This window comes from Manis pentadactyla, chromosome 3 (genome assembly GCF_030020395.1).
Source record: "Manis pentadactyla isolate mManPen7 chromosome 3, mManPen7.hap1, whole genome shotgun sequence".
Lineage (NCBI taxonomy): Eukaryota > Metazoa > Chordata > Mammalia > Pholidota > Manidae > Manis > Manis pentadactyla.
The window spans coordinates 212,088,973-212,115,444 of record NC_080021.1 but is presented as its reverse complement, the minus strand read 5'-3'; the positions used below and the strand labels follow the sequence as shown (position 1 = coordinate 212,115,444).

Sequence of the window (26,472 nt, the reverse complement as noted above, 5' to 3'; positions counted from 1 at the left end):
GCTTGGATTGGCTTCCTGAGGAAAGGATAACCTTGTTGAAATAATTAGTATGGTCTGTAATAGGACAGCTGTCTGATGTTAACATGAATCCAGTACTGCCCAAGGATAGTTTATAAATGAGCAACTTGGCTGAGAGGTTACTTTGCCAACTGTGGCAGAACTGGGACCTCATGGCATGATCGTTTACACTGAGGCCCAGACTGCTGTGGGTGGTATTGCCCCAGAAGCATCTGGACTGGCCTGGAGTATAATACAGATGGCCTTCAGGTGAAGTTCAATACAAACATTAAAAATGACCCACAGTGCTGTATGCAGTGGGGTCTGATAATAGTTGGGAAAGACTGCTTCATCCCTGTCCCCAGTGGTTCACTAACAAATGCCAACTGATAGTACGTCTTTCTGAGGAGCAGCTACTATAAAGGTAGATTTCAACCTGTAAAAGTCCACTCAGTTCCTACAGCTTATACCTAGCAATTATGATTCCATAACTTTTGTGTAATTAGTATTCTTAACAAATTATGGTTGTAATTGCTGGTAAACCCCTTTAAGAGGTTTTTGCACTGGGCTACCCAGGTCATTTATGTACCTACCAAAGTAGTTAGGAACAAGAATATAATAGTACAGAAAATATTTTGGAGTTATGAGACAGCCAAGGTTCATTTTTTATCTAACTTTTTCTGAAAGTAATTGACATTTAAACACTTTTTTAAATGTGGGTTTTATTAGTCAACTACAGTCACAATACAATCATCATAGATTTCCCCTTCTGTATTCATCCCACCAAACACAAAACAGAGCAGCGTGTTAGTGTGATTTTCCTCGTGTGAGTCACCACCCTGAGTCACTCCTTTGTCAGTGGAATCCCCTTTCTCAGCATCACAGTTCACAGTGGTAGAATTTGAATTTTTCTCAGAAGCAGACATCACTGGCCATGGAATGATACACATGGAATGGTCCAATCGTCCAGGGGGCAGAAAAGTATCAAATTTAAGCAAGGTCCAGTGCTGCTTTTCTATGTTAGGGGAGGAAAAAACAAAAGCTCTGTGTTAAGAAATTTCCAGAAATGTTCAGTGATCTGCTGTATCACCTGAGCCCTAACAGAAACGGGAAATAAAAAAATTAATGACAGTGTTACTGTTTTGATGATGTCATTCCCTTAAAGTTTGGTTTCTATTCCTTTGGATTTAAGTGTGAAGGGACTAAATTGAAGAGCCAAAGCACTGTGATACTTAAGAAAATGGTCAGCTGTTGAAAGACCCACCCACAGTGAACACCTCACCTGTGTGATACTGGTACATTGTGTCCAGGGCTCCCGTGGGAGTCATCCCTCCGAAGACATATACATGTTTCCCCATGGTCACAGCTGAGTGGGCAGCACAGCCAATGGGAGCTGCCCCAGTGGGACTGAGCTGCTGCCACTTCATGTCACCTGCCAAGAGAGAAAGTGTGGGTACAACAGTAGTCTAGATGTGGTCTCAAACTTAACTACCAGACTCCTCTAGTTTGCAAACCAGTCATTGAATGTCATTTACCAAGAGCTCTGAGAGGTAACTTTGCAAGGTTTAGTGCACGTAAAAATTACCTGGGTGAGCTTGAGACTCTGTTGGGGTATTCCAGGGAGGGAGGGACTAAGCCTCCCAGGTGATGCTGACGGTGGTGGTCTTCCAAGCACACAGGAATGTATACCTTAGGTGACCATCATCATTAATTATTTCGGAGCCCAGAATTTAGGTGAGGTTCCAAGTGTTTGTTGTGTATGTGAGTGTGTGTGTTTGTGTGTGTGTGTGTGTGTGTGCGGATTTTTTTAGAACAGTTCCTTAGAAAGCAACTTTGTGATTTCTGGCTAAATACTGGAAGTATCTTGCTTACCTAATTCTCATGTAACAGCCCAATGAAGTTGCTATTACTTCTGCCTATCCTCTTTCTTACATGTGAGGGAAGAGGAATTAGGGAGGAAAAGAGACTTGTCTGAGATCCCCCAACTAGCAAGTGGCAGACAGGGCTAGAATGATACTCAGGTTTGACTCCAAAACCTATGTTCTCTATACCATAATGTGCTGTCTCAGCACCTGCCTCCAACCTATTTCTGCACGGATATTTGCATCTCTTTGAGCAAGCGTTGAGATGAAGTAGGATATGATTGGATTTTAGGTTTAGAGAACTACATGGGTAAGGAAGAAAAACAGGAAGTAGTTCTCAGCATAAGAGAAAAGGACCTTCTTTTTAAAAATATTAAAACCCCATTTGCCTGCCTTCAAAGAACACTTCTGTGAAGTTATTTTTCTGTCTGTCAACTCAACACAGGACCCCAGGATCTGAGGTGGAAGGGAGAATCACCCCGTCCAGCCAAAACTCTAGCCAATGCAGGAATCCCAGCCAGTGTTGCCAGGCTTCAGATGTCACCAAGCTACAGGGCCCATTGTTTGGCAAGGTGGCTCAGTCCGCTGCACAACAGGTCTCTTGCCTTCTGCCCATTGTTCCAATTCTTGCGGTCTGGAGCAATGCAGAACATGTTCATTTGTTTGTCCAGTGATTAGCAGATGTGAACTCATCATTTATGATCTGCCAGACACTGTGTTAACTGCTGGAAATACACTGGGAACAAAAGAGACAAAGTCCCTGCCCCAAAGAGCTCACAGTGTGATAGAATGACCCCAAATGAGTCCAGGCTCTAGTGCATGTCAGCCCTTCAGACACATAAAGGCAATGGTCAGGTTTTCCCTAACTTTCCTCTTCCTAATGTTTTTAACTACTCAGCATGCCAGTTCTGGTCAACTACCACCAGACACACTGTAGAAGTTAGGGAACAGAAAGCATAATGAATTTTAATGAAAGAGCAGAGTTGTTGGAAGGATAAGAGATAATGGCTGGGTAAATAGCAAGTGCTCAGGAAATGACTGCTTTTATTGCCATTATTGTTTATTACTACTATTCAGGTACATTTGACACAGTTTAGTGAAGATTTTGCTGGCTGGTCAAGTTACCCAAACCTAAGAGCAAGGCTATATTCCATCAAAGCACATTTCATTTAATTTGAAGCAGACAAACCCCCATGCCCTCCATACTACTTACTTATATCAATGCAATGGAGATCATCATAGAACTTGTCCCCTGCCAAACCTCCATGGATGAACAGTTTTGTCCCTGCTGCTACCATTACATGACCGTGCCGGGGGGATGGAGGTTTTCCAAGTGTCTCTGGCTGTGACCAGGTCAGAGTGTCTGGAAAAGTAATTCACTGACATCAGACAACAAAGCTACAAAGCAAGAACATGGGAAATACATTCAAGCCTCACTTCCTCGCAAGGAGAAATGCTTCAACAGAAAGTGACACTGGGGTCATTCACTCCAACTCACCAACCCAATTCAGGCCTCCCTCCCTCAACAGCCTGTACAGCCCCTGCCTAGACACATCTGGGGGCTGCAGCAGTCACTACCCGATACATCTGCCCCTTCTACTATCGGGCAGTAGGAAAGCCTTCTTTGCTTTGAATTAAAAAGACCTCCCTTAGTTTCAACCTAGAACTGCCCCCAAGTTAAAAAGAATGAATCTGCTGCTTCCCTGACAGACCTTCAGAATCTTCTTTTTTCAAGACAATATCCTTATCGACTTGCTGGAAGCATGTGGAAGGAAATAGACTATTTTAAAGTTAGCAGGGCCTTCTGAAGTGGCAGTGTAAGTTAATGGTTAGAACAAAGGATCTGGAGTTAAAATAGGTTACTTCACTGAACAACTATGTGTACGTGCACTAGTTAATTCTCCAAGCTTTAGTTTCTACACTTGTAAAATGGAGTTAAAGATAACACCTACCTCTCAAAGTTGAAGCATGGGTTAAGTAAGATAATGTACATAAAGCACAGGCACAGGGAAAGTATCCAATTCCTCAGAAATTAATACATTATTATCCTAATAGCACAGATGTGCTCTACCTGCTGGTGACCCTTCACGTCTTCAAAGTTGTGCATATATAGAATTTGAGAACAATAATCAATCATTGCAACAAAGCAGAAAAGTCTTAAAGGAATGTTGCAAAAACCATTTGAGACAAAAGCCTGTCAAACAATTTATCTTTGAACTACTGCTGTGGCACGCCTGCAGGTTACATAAGGAGACCCCAGTGTTCCAAGGACAAGAGAAATAATCTGAAAAGGTTTATGTCCAAATATATTCATCATGGCATTGTCTGTAATACAGAAGAATTGGAAATAGATTAAGTCTACCTGCAGGTGAATGGTTATTATTGCTATGGTCATGATAGAATAACATACATTCATTAAAAATGTGAAGACTTTGTGGTTACAGTGGAAATGCTTAAGTGAAAAATATGGGATACAAATATTATATATAGAATTATCTGCTATTAAAAAAAAAGACTGGAAATGCACTGAGATGTTAATAATTTGGTGGTGATATATACATATATATATATATCACACATACACTTAGAGCGTACATAGATACACATTTCTTTTTTCCTTCCTTAGAGTTTTACATGTCCCAAACAAATATTATTTAACATCTTAAAAATTGCTTTAGGAGAATCACAAAACCAATTCTTCCTGGAAAGAGAAAAGTCATAATGTGATGTGTCTCAATTCTTCCAGTTTTACTTTATGAGTTTAAAATTTTGCTTATGGCATTTTATCAAAAAAAGGCTGCATAGTTCCTGAAAAATACATATGAAAATTGTATTTGTCAGATTATTTGTAAAGTATTACTCATAAATTCTCACTACCAAGAGGAAGAAATGTAAATAGACATTTGCTAGACAACAATTTGGCAAGAGGTCTCACAATTTTAAATGTTTACACCATTTTGACCTAGTAATTCCACTTCTCAGCAACTCTTCCATACAAATGTTTATAATGTATCTAAGAATTGACATGCATGTTCACTGCAACACTGTCAGCAAAATGTCAATCGGCAGAAAAATGGATGAATAAAGAATACACACAGGAGGATATGCTTTGCAAAGAAATTGGTACTGACTTAGAAGACATCTATGATGTATAATTAAATGAAGGAATAATAATAATAACACAGTTCATATATATTAGATGCTTACTATGTGCCATGCATCATATCACATGATCTCATTTAACCTTTCCAACTTTTTGTGATAGGTGCTATTACTCTATTTTACAGATCAGCAAACTAAGACTTAGCAAGATTAAGTAACCTGTTGAAAGTAATATAGAAAGTATGCATCAGATCTAGTCCTGAGTCCATGGTGTGCAGCTTGGAAGTTCAGGCTTTCAGCTACCTAAGATCTACCCTTAGCCTTGCAAAAGCTGTGGAACAGTATATATAATTTAATTCCACACGTGTTTAAAGTTTTCACATAATTTCCAAATTCATAGAAAATTCACATATGTACAGGTATGTATGATTAAGTGCATAAGAAAGTCTAGAAGGAAACACTGGGAACTGCTTAACAGTGTTTACCTCTGTCCGGAGCGTGGGAAGGAGAGGCTGAAGGCTGAAGGCTAAAGGCGAAACTTTTACTTTTTTACTTTATAAACTAAGTTTAAATTTTTTAAAATTGATCGTTTATATCTGTTCAAATGCAAATTTTGCTGTGGGAAGAAGGTATCAACTAAGGAATATACCAAAGATGTCTAGAAGTGAGACACAAAGCCAGGGCATCATTTTCTAACCTCTGCTTCCTACATCAGGTAAGCTGCAGGCAGGGATGACCCTGAACAGGTAAGTGGCAGCCCCGAGATGCACCACCAGTCCATACTTGCATCAAACACATGAAGTTTCACATCCTGCACGGGCTGGGCACCTCTCTCTCCACCTCCAAAGACATACAGCTGGTTTCCAATGGCTGCCGAAGATGTGTGAAATGTTCTTGGGGATGGTGGCAGGTTGGTCACCTCTGGTATGGTCCAAGTCCTGGTTTCTGGTCCAAGGAAAAAACAGGCCCTAAAACACCCAGTTTGAGGGTCCTCTGACCTTGACTCTGGGGCTGGACAGGGTCACCTTCCAAACCCCAATTCCTGAGGAGGACAGTGTAAGTCTAGGCAGGGATCTCGTCACTAAAGTCAAGGAGGCTAGGGGGCAATACTTAGAATAGATAAGAGTCAAATCCTGAAGACTGAAGTTGCAAGTGCAATTAAGAATGAGGTCAATCTGTTTTTGGAGGACTTCAAATATCCTCTCTGAACCCTCTTCCACTTTGCTCACTACCCTGCTCTGTGTGCATTCAAAGGAGCTCAACATTTGCAACAGTTCATTCCCACTAGAAGCTAGAACCAAATGTGCCAAATTTCCCAGGAAATATGGCCGTTAAAAGAAAGTAGACAATGTTATCACAGTTTCAGTAGCAGTAATAACAGTCCCCTACTCAACAGTAAGTGCTAAGTAAATATTGTTTCTCCATTTTATAGACAAGGGAATTGAAGCAGAGATAGATGAGGTCGCTTGTTTAAGGTGACATGGCTAATAAATGGCTGAGTTGGGATTCAAATTCTATTTCAATAACACCAAGATCCATGTATTTTCCACTCTTTGGACTTGAGAACACAATTTCCCCACCTGCGTAGGTATAAAACAGCTTATTTTTTTTTAGAATGAAACATAATTTTATAGAAACAGATGCATTAACTGAGCACCTTGCTCATACAGAATCACTGCCCTGAGCACTCTGCCATCCCCACTACCCTTACTCGGCCCTGGGAGATGGGTGGAAAGTCTCCCCACTTTGCAGATGAGGGAAATGAAGCTCAGAAAATGTAAATCCTCTCCCTCAGGTCCCGGGACTTGTGAGTAGCAGAGCAGCAGTTTGAATTCAGACATATCAAGACTCCCGTACTCATTCCACCACTACCCACTGGGAAATAATTCTTTCCTGGGAAATTTGGGGCCTTTGGTAAAGGGCCACATGAAGCGCTTGTAAGACGTGTGGAACTCAAACATGAACCTGGATACCAAACAAATCTCAGCCTGTATCCAAAGCAAAATGTAATTGTCTCTGTGGTTACAGATCTTGGAAAGCTTTTGGATCTTAGGGGGAGTTAGAAGGTACATGACCTCCAGGGTCAGAGGATCAGGGTTTGTGCTCCTGCCAAGTTAAAAGCCAGCACAGATAATCACAAAGAGTCCTAAGCCACTTGCCTCAGGAACAAAAGCAACTAATGATTTCTTAGGCACAGTGTCAAATTATACTTTCTAGGAGAGAAAAATGATATGGTGGAAAACCAATTCTTTTGTTGTTATTTTTTAAAAGTGTGTTTCTTTTTATTGAAGTATAGTTGATAAACAATATTATTTTAGTTTCAAGTATACAACACAGCGGTTCAACACTTGCACGCATTATTAAATCCTCATTCCAACTAGTGGAGTTACTATCTGTCAATATAGAAAGTTGATACAGAATCATTGACCGTATTCTCATGCTGCACATCCATCCCTGTGACCAACCTATATTATGAATGAGATTTTTTCCTGCCCCTTTATCCCCTGCACACACCGCACCCACCCACCCCAACCCCTCCCCCATGGTAACCACCAATCACTTCTCAGTGTATATATGAGTCTACTGCTATTTTGTTCACTTTGTTTTGTTTTTAGATTCCACAAATAAGTGAAATCATATGCTACCTGTTTTTCTCCACCTGGCTTATTTTACTTAGCATAAAACCCTTTAGGTCCATCCACGATGTTGCAAATGAAAACCAATTCCTTTGACAGAGGCTTTCCAAATTCTCACTGTATGTTAGCTAAATGGATGCCATTACTGAAAATCAAAAGGCCAGGACTCCAGAACTGATTCCATCTGCCAAACCACAGCTACATCAACCACAACAATAATTACTGAGCTTTAACTATGTGCAAGATATTGAGTTAATTTAAATCATTGCCAAACTTAAAAAGATAGGAACTATCACTATCCCAAAGTGATAGAAGCCAACTAGGCTTCTATCAAAGCATAGAATATTGACAATTAAGAAGCCGGACAAGAGTTGACTGTTAGGTGAAAAATGACCAGGTTATTTGTAATTAACAATATGCATATTTAAAAAATCAGATACAAGTTTTTTGCCTATCAAACTAGAAGTGTTTAAAAATGATAAATTCAATGCATGTCAGGAGTGAAACAAGCATTATTAAACACAGCTACAGAGAGGATAAGCTGGACAATCTTTCTGGAAAGCAACTGGGTAGCATGTATCAAAAGCTGTAAAGTTCATAGCATTTTACTTAATATGTTTATTTCTGGGAATGGATTCTAAGAAAATAATCTGACATATAAACAATGACTTCTAAAAAAAGATGCTCACTGCTTTGTCATTCATAATGGCAAAAATCTGAAAACAACCTAAATTATGGTATTGTCATAAAATGGAGTATAATACAGCCACTAAAAATGGTGTTAACAAAGCACTGTAAATAGGAAATAATTTTTGTGGTAATTATGAAATTAAAAAGATAAAGGTACAACAGTGTAGTGTTGGAAAAGTATGATCTTGGGCTTATAAAATGCAGAGAAAGGACAGGAAGTACACAAAAATGTTAATAGCCTTAATGTCACAGGATTGTGGATGATTTTTGTTCACATATTTACACTTTTCAAATGTTTTACAATGAATATAAATTATATTTATAAATTAAAAACTGATAAACTATGTATTTATAGTTCCAATATAATACAGATTTATATTATATATAATAAATCTAATGTAATTAAAATTATAAATTATATTCATAATATAAATTATTATTTATAATAAGACAACAACAAAAATTTTTTAACTGACAAACAGACATATCATCATCAATTGGTGGTTCAACAACATTCTCTGAGCAGAGATATTCCCAAATTGCTTCCTCTGTAATAAAACTGCCAGTGAGACTCATTAGCAACTTTGCACTTTTGGGCTAAAAGAAACCTACTAGGGGGATCTAGGTCAGGGTTTCTTAATTTTGGCACTATTGACATTTTAGACCAGGTAACTTGTTACTGGGGGCCTGTCTTGTGCATAACAGGATGTATAGTAGCATCTCTGGCCTCTACTCAACAAGACACAGTAGCAACCTCAATCCAGCCTCAAGTTGTGATGACCTAAAATGTTTCCAGTCATGACCTTTGGACAATCCATTGGACAATAACCCCCATTTGAGACTACTAATCTAGGTGATAAGGTTCTAGCCTAGTTCAGTCATGGACTTGTCAGTGACTTTAGGAAAGTCACTTTCCCTGGACCTGGGTGGCCCATTTAGCACAGCTGTTCTCTGAAGTCTCTTTCAGCTTTCTTTTTTATGAAGTTGATCATTGTACATGTTGCCATGAAAACAAAATGCAATTCTGTTATTTTCAGATTCTGCTAGACGTTAAAATTCCTACTTCCAATGAGGACACAAATATTAAATGGATTATTCAGTATAATCCAAACAGGTTTTTGTATTGGAATTGGAATTATTTATTTTATTAGGTAAATAAAATTACCTCTGAAAAGCCCATTAAGGCTATCATCAGACTTCTCAGCAGAAACCTTACAGGCAAGAAGGGAGTGGCATGGGGTATTTAATGCAATGAAGCAGAAGGGCCTCAATGAAGAATACTTTATCTGGCAAGATTATCACTTAAATTTGAAGGAGGGATTAAACAATTGCCACATTAGCAAAACCTGAAAGAATTTACCTCCCAAAAACCGTCTCTACAGTGTATTTTGGAGGGACTGCTCTAGATGGAAGTGTTCTTAAGGTTTAATAGCTGTCACCAGAGGTAATAAAACAACAGTAAAGAAAGTAGAACAGTTAATTAATAAGCAAATGCAAAATTAAATCAACAACCCCCAAAGTCAATCAAAGGACTGACAAAGAGTACAGAATATGATACCTAATATTTAAAGAATGAAGGAGGAAGAAAAAGGAGGAGAAAAAAAGAACCTTTGGATTGTGTTTGTAATAGCATACTAAGTTAAGTTAAACTCTCATATAGTAAGGAAGTTAACCTTGAATCTTTGGTAACCATGAATCTAAACCCTGCAATGGCAATAAGTACATACTTATCGATAATCACCCTAAATGTCAATGGTCTGAATGAACCAATCAAAAGACAGAGAGCCACTGCATGGATTAAAAAACAAGACTCATCTATATGCTGCCTAAAAGAGACTCATTTTAAACCCAAAGACATACATAGACTAAAAGGGAAGGGATGGAAAAAGATATTTCATGCAACTAATAGGCAGAAAAAAGCAGGAGTTGCAGTACTTGTATCAGACAAAATAGATTTCAAAACAAAAAAAGTCACAAGAGACAAAGAAAGCCATTACATAATGATAAAGGGGTCAATCCAACAAGAAGATATAACCACTATAAATATCTATGCACCCAACACAGGAGCACCTACATATGTGAAACAAATACTAACAGAATTGAAAGGGGAAATAGAATGCAATGCATTCATTCTAGGCATCTTCAACACTCCACTCACTCCAAAGGACACATCAATCAGACAGAAAGTAAGTAAGGAGACAGAGGCACTGAACAACACATTAGAATAAATGGACCTAACAGACATCTACAGAACTCTACACCCAAAACAAGCAGAACACACATTCTTCTCAAGTGCACATGGAACATTTTCAAGAGTAGATATCATATACTAGGCCACAAAAAGAGCCTCAGTAAATTCAAAAAGATTGAAATTGTACCAACCAGCTTCTTAGATCACAAAGGTATGAAACTAGAAATAAATTATGCAAAGAAAATGAAAAATCCCACAAACACATGGAGGTTTCACAACATGCTCCTAAATAACAAATGGATCAATGACCAAATAAAAACAGAGATCAAGCAATATATGGAGACAAATGACAACAATAATTCAACACTGCAAAATCTGTGGGATGCAGTGAAGGCCATTCTAAGAGCGAACTATACTGCAATACAGGCCTACCTCAGGAAAGAACAACAATCCCATACGAACAGTCTAACCTCACAATTAACAAAACTAGAAAAAGAAGAGCAAATGAGGCCCAAAGTCAGTAGAAGGAGGGACATAATAAAGGTTAGAGCAGAAATAAATAAAATCAAGAAGAATAAAACAATAGACAGAATTAACGAAAGCAAGAGTTGGTTCCTTGAGAAAATAAACAAAATAGATGGACCCCTAGCCAGACTTGCCAAGAAAAAAAGAGAGTCTATGCACATAAACAGAATCAGAAATGAGAAAGGAAAAATCACTATGGACACCACAGAAATACAAAGAATTATTAGAGAATAGTATGAAAAATTACATGCTAACAAATTGGATAACCTAGAAGAAATGGACAACTTTCTAGAAAAATACAACCTTCCAAGGCTGACCCAGAAAGAAACAGAAAATCTGAACAGACCAATTACCAGCAAGGAAATTCAATTAGTAATCAAAAAACTCCCTAAGAACAAAACTCATGGACCTGATGGCTTCACAGCTGAATTTTATCAAATATTAAGTGAAGACCTAATAATCACCCTCCTTAAAGTATTCCAAAAAGTAGAAGAGGAGGGAATACTTCCAAACTCATTTTATCAGGCCAGCATCACTCTAATACCAAAACCAGGCAAAGACACCACAAAAAAAGAAAATTACAGACCAATATCTCTGATGAACATAGATGCAAAAATACTCAACAAAATATTAGCAAACCAAATTCAAAAATATATCAAAAAGATCATCCATCATGATCAAGTAGGATTTATTCCAGTGATGCAAGGATAGTACAATATTAGAAAATCCATCAACATCATACACATCAACAAAAAGGACAAAAACCAAATGATCATCTCCATAGATGCCGAAAAAGCATTTGACAAAAATCAATATTCATTCATGATAAAAACTCTCAACAAAATGGGTATAGAGGGCAAGTACCTCAACATAATAAAGGCCATATATGACAAACCCACAGCCAACATCATACATAACAGCTAGAAGCTGAAAGCCTTTCCTTTAATATTGGGAACAAGACAAGGATGCCCACTCTCTCCACTTTTATTCAACATAGTTCTGGAGGTCCTAGCCACAGCAATTAGATAACACAAAGAAATAAAAGGCATCCAGATTGGTAAAGAAGAAGTTAAACTGTCACTGTTTGCAGATGACATGATATTGTACTTAAAAAACCCTAAAGAATCCACTCCAAAACTACTAGATCTAATATATGAATTCAGCAAAGTTGCAGGATACAAAATTAATACACAGAAATCTGTTGCATTCCTATACACTAATGATAAACTAGCAGAAAGAGAAATCAGGAAAACAATTCCGTTCACAATTGCATCAAAAAGAATAAAATAACCTAGGAATAAACCTTACCAAGGAAGTGAAAGACCTGTACTCTGAAAACTACAAGACATTTAGCAGAGATATTAAAGAAGATACCAATAAATGGAAACACATCCCATGCTCATGGATAGGAAGAATTAATATTGTCAAAATGGCCATCCTGCTTAAAGCAATCAACAGATTCAATGCAATCCCTATCAAAATACCAACAGCATTCCTTAGCGAACCAGAGAAAATCATTCTACAATTCATATGGAACCACAAAAGACCATGAATAGCCAAAGCAATCCTGAGAAAGAGGAATAAAGCTGGGGGTATTATGCTCCCCGACTTCAAGCTCTACTACAAAGCCACAGTAATCAAGACAATTTGGTACTGGCACAAGAACAGAACAACAGACCAATGAACAGACTAGAGAGCCCTGATATAAACCCAACCCTATATGGTCAATTAATATATGATAAAGGAACCATGGACATACAATGGGGAAATGACAGCCTCTTCAACAGGTGGTGTTGGCAAAACTGGACAGCCACATGCAAGAGAATGAAACTGGATTATTGTTTAACCCCATACACAAAAGTAAACTCGAAATAAATCCAAGACTTGAATGTAAGTTATGAAACTATAAAACCCTTAGAAGACAACATAGGCAAAAAACTCCTGAATATAAACATGAGCAACTTCTTCCAGAACGCATCTTCTCGAGCAAGGGAAACAAAAGCAAAAAAGAACACATTCATGGGACTACATTAAACTGAAAAGCTTCTGTATGGCAAAGGATACCATCAACAGAACAAAAAGGCATCCTACAGTATGAGAGAATATATTTGTAAATGACATATCCAACAAGGGGTTAACATCCAAAATATATAAAGAACTCACACGTCTCAACACCCAGAAAGGAAATAAACTGATTAAAAAATGGGCGGAGGATATGAAGAGACAATTCTCCAAAGAAGAAATTCAGATGGCCAACAGACACATGAAAAGATGCTCCACGTCACTAATCATCAGGGAAATGCAAATTAAAACCACAATGAGATATCACCTCACACCAGTTAGGATGGCCAGCATCGAAAGGACTAAGAACAACAAATGCTGGTGAGGATGGGGAGAAAAGGGAACCCTCCTTCACTGCTGGTAGGAATGCAAGCTAGATCAACCAGTGTGGAAAGCAATATGGAGGTTCCTCAGAAAACTAAAATAGAAATACCATTTGACTTGGAAATAGCACTCCTAGGAATTTACCCAAAGAATACAAGTTCTCAGATTCAAAAAGACATATGCACCCCTATGTTTATCACAGCACTATTTACAATAGCCAAGATATGGGAGCAACCTAAGTGTCCATCAGTAGATGAATGGATAAAGAAGATGTGGTACATATACACAATGGAATACTATTCAGCCATAAGAAAGAAACAAATCCTACCATTTGCAACAACTTGGATGGAGCTGGAGGATATTATGCTCAGTGAAATAAGCCAGGTGGAGAAAGACAAGTGCCAAATTATTTCCTTCATTTGTGGAGTATAACAATGAAGCAAAACTGAAGGAACAAAACAGCAGCAGACTCACAGACTCCAAGAAGGGACTAGAGGTTACCAAAGGGGAGGGGTGTGGGAGGGCAGGTGGGGAAAAAGGGAGAAGGGGATTTAGGGGTATTCTGTTTAGTACACATGGTGTGGGGGGGTCATGGGAAAGACAGGGTAGCACAGAGAAGGCAAATAGCGAATCTGTGGCATCTTACTACACAGATGGACAGTGACTGCAGTTGGGTATGGGTGGGGACTTGATAATATGGATGAATGTAGTAAGCACATTGTTTTTTCATGTGAAACTTTCGTAAGAGTGTTTATCAATAATACCTTAATAAAAAAAAAAAAGACTGAACAGCAAAAAATAAATAATCAAATAAAATTACCTCTGGCTACTTACCAGGATTCAGAACTTGGAGGCAATTTCTATTTCCTGATTGGTCAGCACCTCCAAACACCCAGACGCTGTGAGGCGTGCACGGGGGAACAAAGCTGGCATGCTCATATCGGGGCAAGAGGCCCTCCGAGGCGACTAACTCCCAGCACTGTGTTCCTAGAAAACATTTCACCCCATTCCTAGACTGAGGTTGCCAAGTGCATACATTGGTTGACAAACTTGGGGGTGGGTAGAGAGGAGAAGAGGGTCAAAAGCATAGGTGAACAACCATCAGATCGCTTAAAGGGAATGTGGTAGTACTCCAAAAAGTTCTACAGTGGACACTTCTACTGTGTCTAGTCCATATGCCCTCTCATATGGAAACTGTCCCCACTCTCCCAACCACAGGGGGTAGCTTCAAGAGGATTTGTTTGTACTACAACCCCTTGACTTTCTAGCCTTAGCTGATGGGGTCTAAGGTAACCACTTGACCCAAAATGGGCCAATCAGATCTTCCCTCCCAGAGAATTTGGAATTCAAACAGATTCCTGGTTTTGAGTGGCTATCCTCTACCATGTGTGGGAAGCAGATCTCCCCAGAGAGTGTGAGGGAGGAGGTAGATGGTTTCTGAGTTTCCCAGTTCCTCCTTCCACTCTTTCCTGGGGCTAGGGTATATTTTCTGCCCTTGGACTCCTCCTTTTTTGCCGATTTAAGAGAGTTTCTGTTACCTGCAACTAAATGATTTCGGGATAAAATAGGTTCACAGAATAACACACAACCTACTAGTTATTTCAGTTAGTAAACCACTCACACAGGACTTTGACAGGCATTATCTTGTTAGATCACCAAACTGCCAACTGAAAAAGTTATTATTCTTATTTTACAGGACTGAAGCCCAGGTGGTTTAGATGGGTTAGCCAGAGACACAAAGTTAGTTAAAGGTCACAACAAAGACATAACTGAACCAGACTGAGTTTCTTGAGGGCTGGAAGAGATTTAATTTACCTTTGATACCCTAGGACAAGTGTAGAAATTCAAATGCCTACATTAGAGCAGAGGGAATGTGGCTAATTGAAGCATGAGAGCCCCAGTGATAGGTGGCAGCTCAGCTCCAAATAATTGCTGCTATGTAGACGTACAGGCCTACTGATGTCAGATCTTCCAAAATTGCCAAGAGAAGCCAAACAACATCAATTTTTATATGTAGACTGCACATTTGGTTGGTAAACAATATAGACTGAAACCATAACAGCAATGTTTCATGGACCTAACAAAATGTGCATGTGGGTCACCAGTTTTCTTCTACTGTTGTGTATAGTACCTAGTAGTCCCTGTTCACTCATTCATTCATTCTTTCATCCAGATACTTTTAAAGCACCTACTCTGTGCCAGGTGCTATGGTGTGGCTGTGGAGACAATGGTAAGAAAACCATGTTCCCTGTTTCTAAGGAGCTTATACCTTTGTGGAGAAGACAGGCAAGAAACAATCACATGTGAAAAGCGCTGTAAGGGGGAGAAGGACTGGAAAGAACTTCTAAAACCTTTGAAACTTTGTAAGTGATAATATCCATAAACGAGTCTTCAGTAAAAAGCCCCTGAGTTTATGTTAAAGAGGTGACTTTTGGAAAGGCGTTAAGGATGGGGGTGGGTTGCCAGAGGAACCAGCCACACAATTAGAGGGCTGGAACTATCATCAGTCCCAGCCTGCCCTCCATTCCCCACCCCCCTGCCCCTCCTCTGGGGTGGGGAGACAGGATGAAGGTTGAATCAATCACCAATGGCCAGTGATTTCATCAATCCTGCTTTTGTAAAAGAAACCTCCGATAAAAATTCAAAAGAAGGGGTTAGGAGAGCTTCCATATTAGTGAACGCATGGAGGTGCTGGGAGGGTGGTGCATCTGGAGAGGGCATGGAAGCCCCATGCCCCTTGCATCTCTTCCATCTGGCTGTTCCTGAGTTACACTCTTTTACAATAAACTGGCAATCTACTTGTCTAGCTTGGATTAATACTTAGTCTATAGGCACAGACCTGATCATCTACATTTGCCCTCTTACAGTACTAAATTATGTTTTCTACCTTTATATTGCATCTACCTACCACTTCAGCATTTTATTAAAAATAATAATAATAATAAGGGATCTTGGTTTCACTGGAGATGGCTGGTAATTACAGGTATGCTTTGGTTATGTAACTGTACTCCTATTATGTTAATGTGTGTGTGCAATTTAATTAGTAGTTTAAAACCTATACATGCTGAAGTTACTCTACAAGAAGATATGTCAAAGAAATAATCCATCTTCCCATGTTTTCTTCCGCCTGCTACTTCTATAGCTTTTCTTCTTCCTTCCTAATTACAACCCTTAAATAGAATTCGTGCCTCATATCAAATTTACCGAGTATCATAATTCTTCCAAGTGGTAAAGATACCTCAAGACAAATGCTGGGCATAGAAGCCACAGGGCATAAATATGCAAAGAAGTAAAAAGCTAACCTTTTCAAACAATAAGGCTTCTCTCTCATTTACCAACTTTACATTTCCCTGTATGGCCTCGGAAGATGACTGGTTAGCCAGAGACGGGTAAGATTCCTCAAGGGAGGAACAACCTAAGACAGGCACAGTCGCAGGGGGGCCATCAGGTGAGAAATTGGGGATCAACAGAGGTGAGGCTTAGAACCTCACCCCCCCTGTTCTGAGAGAAATCTTCTGCATACGTGGATGTTTTATTGCCCTTGTCTAGCTTGGATTAACACATAGTCTACAGGCACACACCTGATCATCTACATTTGCTCTCTTACAACACTAAACTATGTTTTCTACCTTTATCTTGTATCTACCTACCACTTCAGCATTTTATTAAAAATAATAATAATAAAGAGAGAAATGTGGTATCCACATATAAATCAAGTATAAAAATCAAATGAGTATTCATATTTGAACTGTTTATAGTTCACAATGCATGAGCAAAACCGAAAGTTTCTGTGATGACTGCCCTTGTAATGTTCACCATGTAACTTATTCACTATGTAAGAATTTGTTCTCCATGTAAGAACTTGTTCATTATGCTTCAGAAGATTGGAGACTGACGAAAATTAGGCTTGGGGTGGATTAATGATTGTGCATTGAGCATTGACTCCCCTATACAGAATTTTATTGTTGTTAACAACCATTTGATCAATAAATATGAGAGATGCCCTCAAAAAAAAAATAATAATAATAATAAGGGAGAAATGTGGGATTCACATATAAATCAAGTATAAAAATCAAACGAATAATCATATCTGACTTGATTGTTTATAGTTCATGATGTGTGATCAAAACCGAAAGTTTCTGTGATATGATTGCCCTTGCACTGTTCACCATGTAAGAACTTATTCACTACATAAGACCTTGTTCACCATGTAAGAACTTGTTTGTTATGCTTCAAAAGATTGGAGACTGTTGAGATATAGGCTTGGGGTTGATTAATGACTGTGCATTGAGTCCCCTATACAGAATTTTATTGTTGTTAACAACCATTTGATCAATAAATATGAGAGGTGCCCTCACACACACACACACACAAAATAAATAAATAAACTGGCAATCTAGTAAGTAAACTATTTTCCTAAGTTCTGTGAGCCACCCTAGCAAATTAATGGAACCTGAGGAGGGGGGTCACAGGAACCTCTGACGTATATAGTTGGTAGGTTAGAAGGACAGGTGACAATCTGGACTTGTGACTGGTGTCCGAAGGGCTGGGGGGAGAGGAGTCCTGTGGGACTGAGCCCTTTAGGTGTGGGAGCTGATGCTAACTTCAGGTAGATCTTGTCAGAACTGAACTGAGTCGTAGGACACCCAGCAGGTGCTGCAGAATTGCTTGGTGTGGGGAAAAAAACCCACATATTTGACAGCTAGAAGCAAAGTACTGAGATGAGTGCTGAGAGGAGACACAGGAGGAGAGAAGGAGAGCAGAAGAGTTTCTCCTTTACAGTGGCAATGCCTACAGCAGTCCAGAAGTATCAGGGAAAGCTGACATTTATGTGCCATTTAATCTGGGGTCTGAAAGATGAACAGTAGCCAGATGATAAGGAAAGGGAAGCCTTCTGAGCAGAGGGAATGATGTGCACAAAGGCTTGGAGGCCAGAGTTCAAGATGTGCTCAAGGAAGTGAAGGACTCAGTGTAGCAAATGTGGGTTTGGGAGAGCCAAGAAATGAGGTTGGCAAAGGCTTGAAATGTGGGAGTGACATGGTCAGATGTGTATTTTAGACAATACTGTCTGGCTAGGTATGGTGAATGCACTATACAGGGGGGAACTTGGGAGACAGACAGGAGGATGTTATCATATCTAGTTGGGAGAGAATAATGCTTTGGCTATAATAGTAGTAGTGGCAATGGACAGACTTGGTGATGTACTGGATATATGGATGGAAGAGGGTGTGAAGTCATCAGTGTTTCCCAGAAAAATATTTGATGAATGAATAGCTGAATGTCCAGGGCTCCATACAAAACAATGAGGAATTGGTTGGGTGGATGTGTGTCAGGGGTCTGCTGAGACCTTAGGTGCCTCTCACTGCTGTCTGGTGTGAACTGGTGTTCCTAGGAATGCTCTGGTCATGGCTGGCAGCACAAAGCACTGCTCTCTTGTCACAGGGCATGTGCTTCATAGCTGTTGGTCTTACCCAGATCCATGGTGTGAACATCTGAGAAGCTCCTGTTTGGATCTGCTCCCCCAATGATGAAGACCTTCCCTCTCTTGGCATCACCAACAGGGGGTAAATATGAGCAGCTGTGGCCAACCCGAGCACAGGGGCTGTCTCCAGTGGGGGTCAAGGTGTACCTGCCAAAGGGAGGATGTAATCAGGAGGCCTAAGTGGAGAATAAATGCAGTAGTGTGTTCTCTCCATTCCTCTTGAAATATTCACCTGAATGAAGAGTCTTACACGTATACAGACATTTTAAACTGCATCCAATAAAGCAGCATTTCCCTGACTATTATCAGTACCTTCCATTTGCACATAAGCTTTGACTTTAACCCAATGGGGGTGCACTGGGTTGGTGCTGTCCCCATTTGATAGGTAGGGAAACTGATGCCCAGGGATGTCCAGGTCCCATGGCCTGGCACAGGACAGTAGTTATGAGCATGATTTGTGAATTCAGAAAACTGGTTCAGGTTCCATGTCAGGTCCTTTCGAGATGTGTGACCTTGTGAAAGTCACTGAACCTTTCTGAACCTTGATTCCTTGTTTGTAAAATGATTATAGCAATAGTTCTTACCTGTGAAGAGAAAGCTGAAGTCTTGTGATAGTGCAGGGAAGGACCCAATGGTGGCTAGAGCTTTATGTGCCATCACATGGGAACCCACAGCCCCACTGCTCTTGCCACTAGCCAGTGATGCTTCCCTCTGTCAAGTAATATTCTCCTGAATTTATTGATGTTAAGAGCTTTCCCAGATTACTCATAAAGCTGATGGAGGCCAAAGCTAGAACTTCGAAAAAAATCAAATACCAGATCTATTCATTTCACTCTCTAAATTTATTCTGAAAGCTGACTGAGAAAACATACCTCAAGCTTCTGATTGGAAAAGAAAATTCTGTCACTCTTCCTCAGGCCCTGTCTTATTTGACCTCTCTGGCATTTGGTACTCCTGACTCCTCCCTTCTTCCTGTACTTTTCGCCTAACTGGCTTCCCTATAATCTTCCCTTCTGGTTCTGTCCCCACCTTCTAGCTGATCTTTGTTTCCTTCTGACTCCTTTCTCCTGCCAACTTTCTCCTATTCCTCAGGATCCTTGGATTCTCTTTTCTTCTCCTCAGTCTATGTTTGCTTACTTGATCAATTTTATCTGTACTGATGGCTTCAATTACCACTCATCTATATATTCATCAGTGATTTTCAAATCTGTTTCTTTTCCAGACCTCTCTTCTGATGTCCAGATTCATATGTCCCATTATCACTTGGAAAATTCCTAACAATGGCCCATGCATGCTGCTAACTTCATTACAACCCTGGTTTCACTTAATCTGCACAAAACCCCTTTGAGGACAGTCCTATTATCATCATCTGAGTGTTACAGTGGAGGACCCGAGGCTTAGAAAGGTCAAATAACTTACCCAAGAGCACAAACATCCAGGTACATGGTGATTGAAACAAAAAAATTCCCTGCCTTCATAACCTTTATAGATTAGTTAGGATGAGGAACATCAAACAGATAATTCACAAATATCCATTTCATTTCAATTGTACTATAAATGAGTACAGGATATATACAGGACATACAGTATGAGAACATGTCATAGGGGGACGTCACCCTGTAAGGACCGGTAGAGGGTGTGAAGTGGTCAGAGAAGGTTGCCAGAAGAAGTACCATTTGAACCGAGAGCTGAAGTGTGAGTAAAAGTTAGCTGGGCAGAGCAGGACGAACAAGGGAGGGGAAGAGTGATCTAGGCAGGGAGACCGGCACGAACAGTTCCTGAGAGGCACCTCACAAGGCACGTTAAGGAAGAGAAAGAGAACGAAGGACAGGTAAGGGGATTTGAGGTTGGAAAGACAGGCAGGGACAGATCATGCAGGGTCCAGTGGGCCATGTTAAGGACTCTGGTTTTTATCTGAAGACGAATGGGGAGATAAAAAAGGGTTTCCAACCAAGGACTGCCATGATCAGATTTATGTTGGGTAGAGAGCAGGAGTGGACACAGGAAAGCCAGATCGGAGTCTCCTCCAGGGTCCTGTGGAAGTACTGCCTCCTCTCCACACCTTCTGTGAACCCCACTTCACCACTGCTCCTGTTTCCTCACCATCACCTGCTCAATGTACAGCCCCCACTACACTGAGACCATTCACCTCTATACCTTTGTCACCAACATGGCAGCTGCCCGTCAGGTCAGTGTCAGTTACTGAATGAAGGGTCTGTTGAGCAACACCCAAGAAAGCCAGTTTAAACCAAATTCAATCCTCTGAAAATCTTAAAAATGAGTCACAGCTTGGGGGAAGACACAGTGTTGAAGCTGAGGATGCCAGATGGTCAGTGCATTACTCTTCCTGCTAAGTGGATATTAATAAAATCAACATCTGCTTTGTGATAATTATTGCCCCACTATCTTTCCTCTGAAGACCATCTCAGTATGAGTCTAATTGCCAGAAACTGCAGACAGTTTAATCTCTACCCTTTTCCTAGATGATCAAATATGTTAGTAAACTACTTATAAAAATGAGACAAAAACTCATGTTTTTCTCTGTCTGAATCCTTCCTTACAGACCATGTTGCTCTTCTGGGCTTGTCTCCAGGCTCCAAGACTGGCAGCTGCTTCATGGTGTCCTATGCATGAGAAAGAAAGGCACTCTTTAGACATTTACCATTCTTTTCTACCTAAAACACAGAACAAATCAGGTCCCTTTCCTTTTTAAAAACTTTCCTGTCCATGTACCAATTTCTAGGGCCTGATTAATTGGCATAAGCATTTCCAACCTTTTGATAAAAGCTTATATTTGGGAGGCAAATATAATAGAACTTTCTTAACACAACTGCAGAAGTTTTTTGAAGTTTTCTGTATTTTCATGGGGAAGGGGCATGCATCAAAATAAATTTTTAGAGGTCCTAAAATGTTTATCAAAAGATAAAACATTTTAAAAGGCTGAGAAGTAGTGAACTCTGAGATAAATTCTGAGTTCAGCACAGCATTCAAAGCCTTTTGGTCTCAACTGTCTTTCCAGGAACTCACCTCCACAATTTCTTGCTATATTGAGCAGTTCTTGCTATATTTCTTGTTCCTCTAACATGGCAGGCCTTTTCATAACTTGTATCCTGTGCTGACTGCCCTATCTGAAATGTCTCTTTCCTTCTTGTCACCTAGAATACTCCTAGTCAACTTGCAAAGTCCAGTTCAAATGTCACCTCCTCAGTAAAACCTTCCCTGATTTGTTGCTTTCCACTTAAATTCTCAAATTACTTCCTTCTCCCTCTGAAGATTATCTATTCAGCCACCATCATTGCAAGGATCACCCTGAATATAATTATTTACAAGTCTCTGGACTAGATTCTAAATTCCAAGAGAGCTGAGCCTACCGGATTCATTCCGAGAATCCACCAAAGGACCCGGCATAGAGTAGAGGTGAGGGATAAATGAATGAAGAAAGAAAATGGATGAGATTTCTGGGAGGTGAATGGGTAAGTCCAAACTTAAGCCTAAGCCACCGACTGCTGTCCCCAAAGCCCAAAAGCTCAGTGGGGTAAACTTCACACGGGCTGGGATTTCCCGCAGCCACCCCGCCAGTCCCATTCCCCAGTCCCATCCCCGCGTGGCAGCAGTGGGGGAGGAGACAGTGTCGGCAGAGCACGGGCTGGTTGCACGGTCAGTGAGGCCGGGCCGCAGCCCGAGCACGCCCCTCCCAGCGCCTTCCACCCGGCCCGGGCCCATGTCCCTAAAGGATGCAGCCGGCCCTGCCGGGGATCGCGTCAGACCCTCCGCAGCGAGACCCCAGGCCCAGCACCGCGTTACCTGAGGCGGCTCAGGACGGTCCCCGGCCGTGGCTCCGCCCCACTCGGGGGCGGGGCTTGAGCCTTGGAAGAGCTAGGCGGCCGAGCGCTCCCCTCTTCCCCGCCCCCACGGCGCGCCTTTAGAAGCAGGCGGGGGTGTCTTCCCGGCCCCGGGTGGCGGCCAGGCTGTGCGTTTCTCGGTAACCGAACAGGCCCGACAGCCTCTGGGGCCTTCCTTCCCCAGCGGAGTCAGTCAGGGATACTTGGAAACAATTTACAAGGGAAATGGCGGGGGCTGGGCGTCCAGTTGGAGGACCCAGATTCCTTTGGCAGCTGGGCTATCCTAAAGGGGGTAGGATTATTTTCAGTTCCAGCGGCAGTTAGAAATGGTTCCTGAAAGGGAGAGTTAAGGTGCTTTCCTAGGTGTGGAATCTCCTGGCGCAGTCCTTAGGCCAGTTCAAGCTTTGGCGCTTTAGGCAGTTGACTCACTCTATAATTAGCTCTTGTAACTATGGCAGGCACTTGGCGAACAAGACAAACATGGTCTCTGACCTGTAATGTACAATCTAACGAGAGGTTAAACAAATAACTAGGTATTCATTCATTTGTAAAAAATGCAAGGAATAAAAAAGTTCATCAATGGGAGTATCTATTTTTGGGTAAATTACTTTTCTCTGCACCTCAGTGTTGCCTGTCTGTAAAATGGAGCCAGTAAGACTTTTTGTCGTAAGGTTATTGTGGCACAGAGCTGGTCCTCTCTAAAGTGTTAGGCTATTCACAGCTATAAATGAACTCTGGGCACCAGTCCTGACTTAGACATGTTCATCTGCATTACTTCTGGTCTCCTTCATAACCATAGGTTCTCTGTGGCTTTTCTGAAAACAGAGAGGTGGCTCACCTATGTTTGTTTCAGAAGATCCCACAATTTACTTAGTAGGGCTGAAGCCAGTTGTGTCCTAGGAAATAGAGGAAGCCCCATGAGCTCCTAGAGTACAAAGCATAGTGGGAAGCAGACAGACATACCTGGGTTCAAATCCAGGCTCCAGCACTAACCATCTAATCCTGACATATGGCAAGTTCATCACCTTCTCTGAGTCCTAGTTTCCTCATCTTTAGAAAGGGAATTGTAATACCTACCTCACGGAACAGTTGAGAGGATTTGATGGTACTGATGAAAGGCCAGCTTGTAACAAACAACCCAATGTGTCTATCACCTCTTCCAAGAACTCACCCAACATCTGAGAGATGCTTCCCTCCTTTCTATCTGCTGTGGATGTCAGGAGTGAGAATCACTGAATGAAGTGGGTCTGCACGAGGGAGATTTTCACTTCCAGACAGTCTGGTAATGTGAGGACTGCCACTTATTTTCACTGGAAAGGGATACCATTCATTTTCATTACCTACCTGTTCATTAACTTATCAGCAAGGGAAGAATGATGCTGGTGATACCTTCCTTTCAAGCATGTTATAGTTTGTAAAGAACATTCATATCCAACTCTCTTTGTTCTCTTTCCCAATTCTGAAAATTTATCTTGAGTAGATTCATTTGCAGTTACTGAGATTCAGAGATGAAAAGTGAATTTCCAGCTTTCCAAAGACTAATTGGGGGAAAAAAGTCAAATAACAGTAGTGTCTTTTCCTCATTTGCAATTTTTTCTCCAAGAAACTCTGAGCATAATCCTGATACTTTTTCCCCCTAAAATCTGAAATGTTACTCCTTTAGAAAAATCCTTTCTAGCCTACCCACTACTCAGGGCTAACATTCACATTGCACTTACTCTGTATATGACATTGTTTTAAGCCCTTTCCAAATATTAACTCTATTAGACCATCAGTATAAACCTATAAGTAATATGAGGTAGGCACTGTTATTATTTCCACATTGGAGCTGAGAGAACGAAAGCACAGAAAGGATAAATAACTTTGCCAAAGTCACACAGTGAGTAATAGAGCCTGCACTTGAACTCTGGCCATTGCGTGCTAGAGTCTGCACACTTTACCTCCACTATATTGTCAACCTAAAGAAGGCCCGTTCTACTACTATTTTCTTACTCATAGTACCACTCCTTTCCCCTTTTAGCACCAATCATACTTTGCAATTACTTGCTCATTTACTATGTACAGTTTGTCTTCCCTATCAGACCATAAGCCACAAGAGAGGAGTCGTATCTGTCCTATTCACATCACAGGTACAATATAATTATTTGTTGAATAAATAATGAAATGTATGTTTGTGGACATGATTCATTCTGCAACAAATTTTTATTTATTTATTTATTTCACATTTCATATTATTTCATTTAAATTGGGATCATTTTATTCACATTGATTATTATATATTAAGACTACTTAAAAGGTATTGAGTCATTAAAACATAATACATGTTGGTTAAAAATTGCACATGGAATGACTCCTGGAGACATCTCACGTGCATGCAGGCAGATTAATGTTCAGGATCACACTGGAAGGCTGAGTCTTTCTGCAACAAATTTTTAAAAATTAATTTTACTTTGAAAAATTTTATACTTACAGAACAGTTAAAAGAATTATACAAAGAACTTCACCACAGACCTCATTTAAGTCTAGCCAAATATCCCCCAAATATACTTCCGAGTAGGAAGATCAAGTCCAGGAATACCTGGACAACAAATTATTTGTTGAACATCTGCTACGATTGGAGTGTATATCAGTTTCCCAACCGGTCTCTTAGCTGCAAGCATTGTCTCCTATAGTCTCATAAAGCAGCCACAGTGATCACTTTAAAAAGAATTTACTCTTTGGTTCAAAACCTGCCGTAACTCCCATTACATTAAAAGTAAAAATCAGTGTTTTCTCTTATCTCCTTTCCTTCTCCTCTTACCTTGCTCCAACAACAAGATTCTACATATGTTTCCATTTTAGGGCCTCTGCATCAGCTCTTCCCTGTAGTTTCCCTCAAGTATCTGCATAGCTGACTTCCCCTTCTCTTTGTTGGTTCTTAAAAATGCTTCACCCATCTCTCTTACCCTGCTGGGCACCCCCCCTCTCCCCCAGCACTTAACACTTTGTAATGTGCTATACAGTTATTTGTTATGTTTATTTTTATGTTCCGTCTCCTCTACAAGAATGTTGCTGCAGGCTGAGGATAGGGATCTATATTTTGTTTGCTGAATATCCCAAGTGCCTACAACTCTACCTGGCACATAGTTGGTATTCAATAAATAGCTGTTAAATGAACCAACATTTAAGGTATACTAAGTGCCAGGTCTTGTTCTTCGCGCTGGGGGTACAACAGAATACTCTCTGCCCTCACTAGAGTATATTCAAACTAGTTAGATCTATGTTCCAGTCTCGGCTTCCATGCCTATTCCCTGAAGAATTTGGGCAAATTACTTAACCTCTCTGAGCCTTCCTTTCTATAAATCGTTATGAGGATTAAACGTAAAAAACAGCATCTATATAGCATTTAGCATAAAGAACATTTAGCATAAAGAACACTTTAATATTTGTTTCCCTACCTTCCAGGCTGGAAGACTGGTAGCCCGACATCTCTGCCACAGGTTTAGGCATGGTTTTCACAAAGCCTCGGAGGAGTGCAAATGGGTTACTACGGACGCTTACCTAATTTTTAACTGAAGATGTTCTGTTGAGAGAAGAACTAAAAGGGTTGGAGTGAGAAACCAGGGAATGGCTGAAGTCACTTACTTCGCAGTTTTGCCTCTGAAAGCCTCTCTGGGTCCCTGAAAGGTGAAGTCTGGAGGAAGGGAAAGTGAGGAAAAGAGGGCCAGCGGGCTATTACTTAAAACTACAAATCCCAGCGCTCCTCGCGGCAGACAACTAC

The 26,472-nt window shown here is 40.5% G+C and overlaps 1 protein-coding gene across 3 annotated transcripts; it reads right to left on the bottom strand.

The window, feature by feature from the left end:
- Window positions 1–701: 701 nt before the first annotated feature.
- RABEPK (Rab9 effector protein with kelch motifs) lies at window positions 702–26,401 on the bottom strand. Of its 3 annotated transcripts, none has more exons than XM_036913954.2 (8): window positions 26,337–26,401; window positions 21,436–21,494; window positions 18,860–19,017; window positions 14,223–14,375; window positions 5,745–5,906; window positions 3,073–3,222; window positions 1,280–1,429; window positions 702–1,012 (listed from the first exon to the last, which is right to left on the bottom strand). In XM_036913954.2, exons 2-8 carry the CDS (start codon window positions 21,486–21,488, stop codon window positions 723–725), a joined length of 1,116 nt encoding a protein of 371 aa, XP_036769849.1. In that variant the 5' UTR covers window positions 21,489–21,494; window positions 26,337–26,401; the 3' UTR covers window positions 702–722. The 3 variants fall into 3 exon arrangements, with proteins under 3 accessions (XP_036769849.1, XP_036769848.1, XP_036769847.1); XM_036913953.2 differs by lacking the exon at window positions 26,337–26,401 and adding an exon at window positions 22,675–22,748; XM_036913952.2 differs by lacking the exon at window positions 26,337–26,401 and adding an exon at window positions 22,242–22,625.
- Window positions 26,402–26,472: the final 71 nt, after the last annotated feature.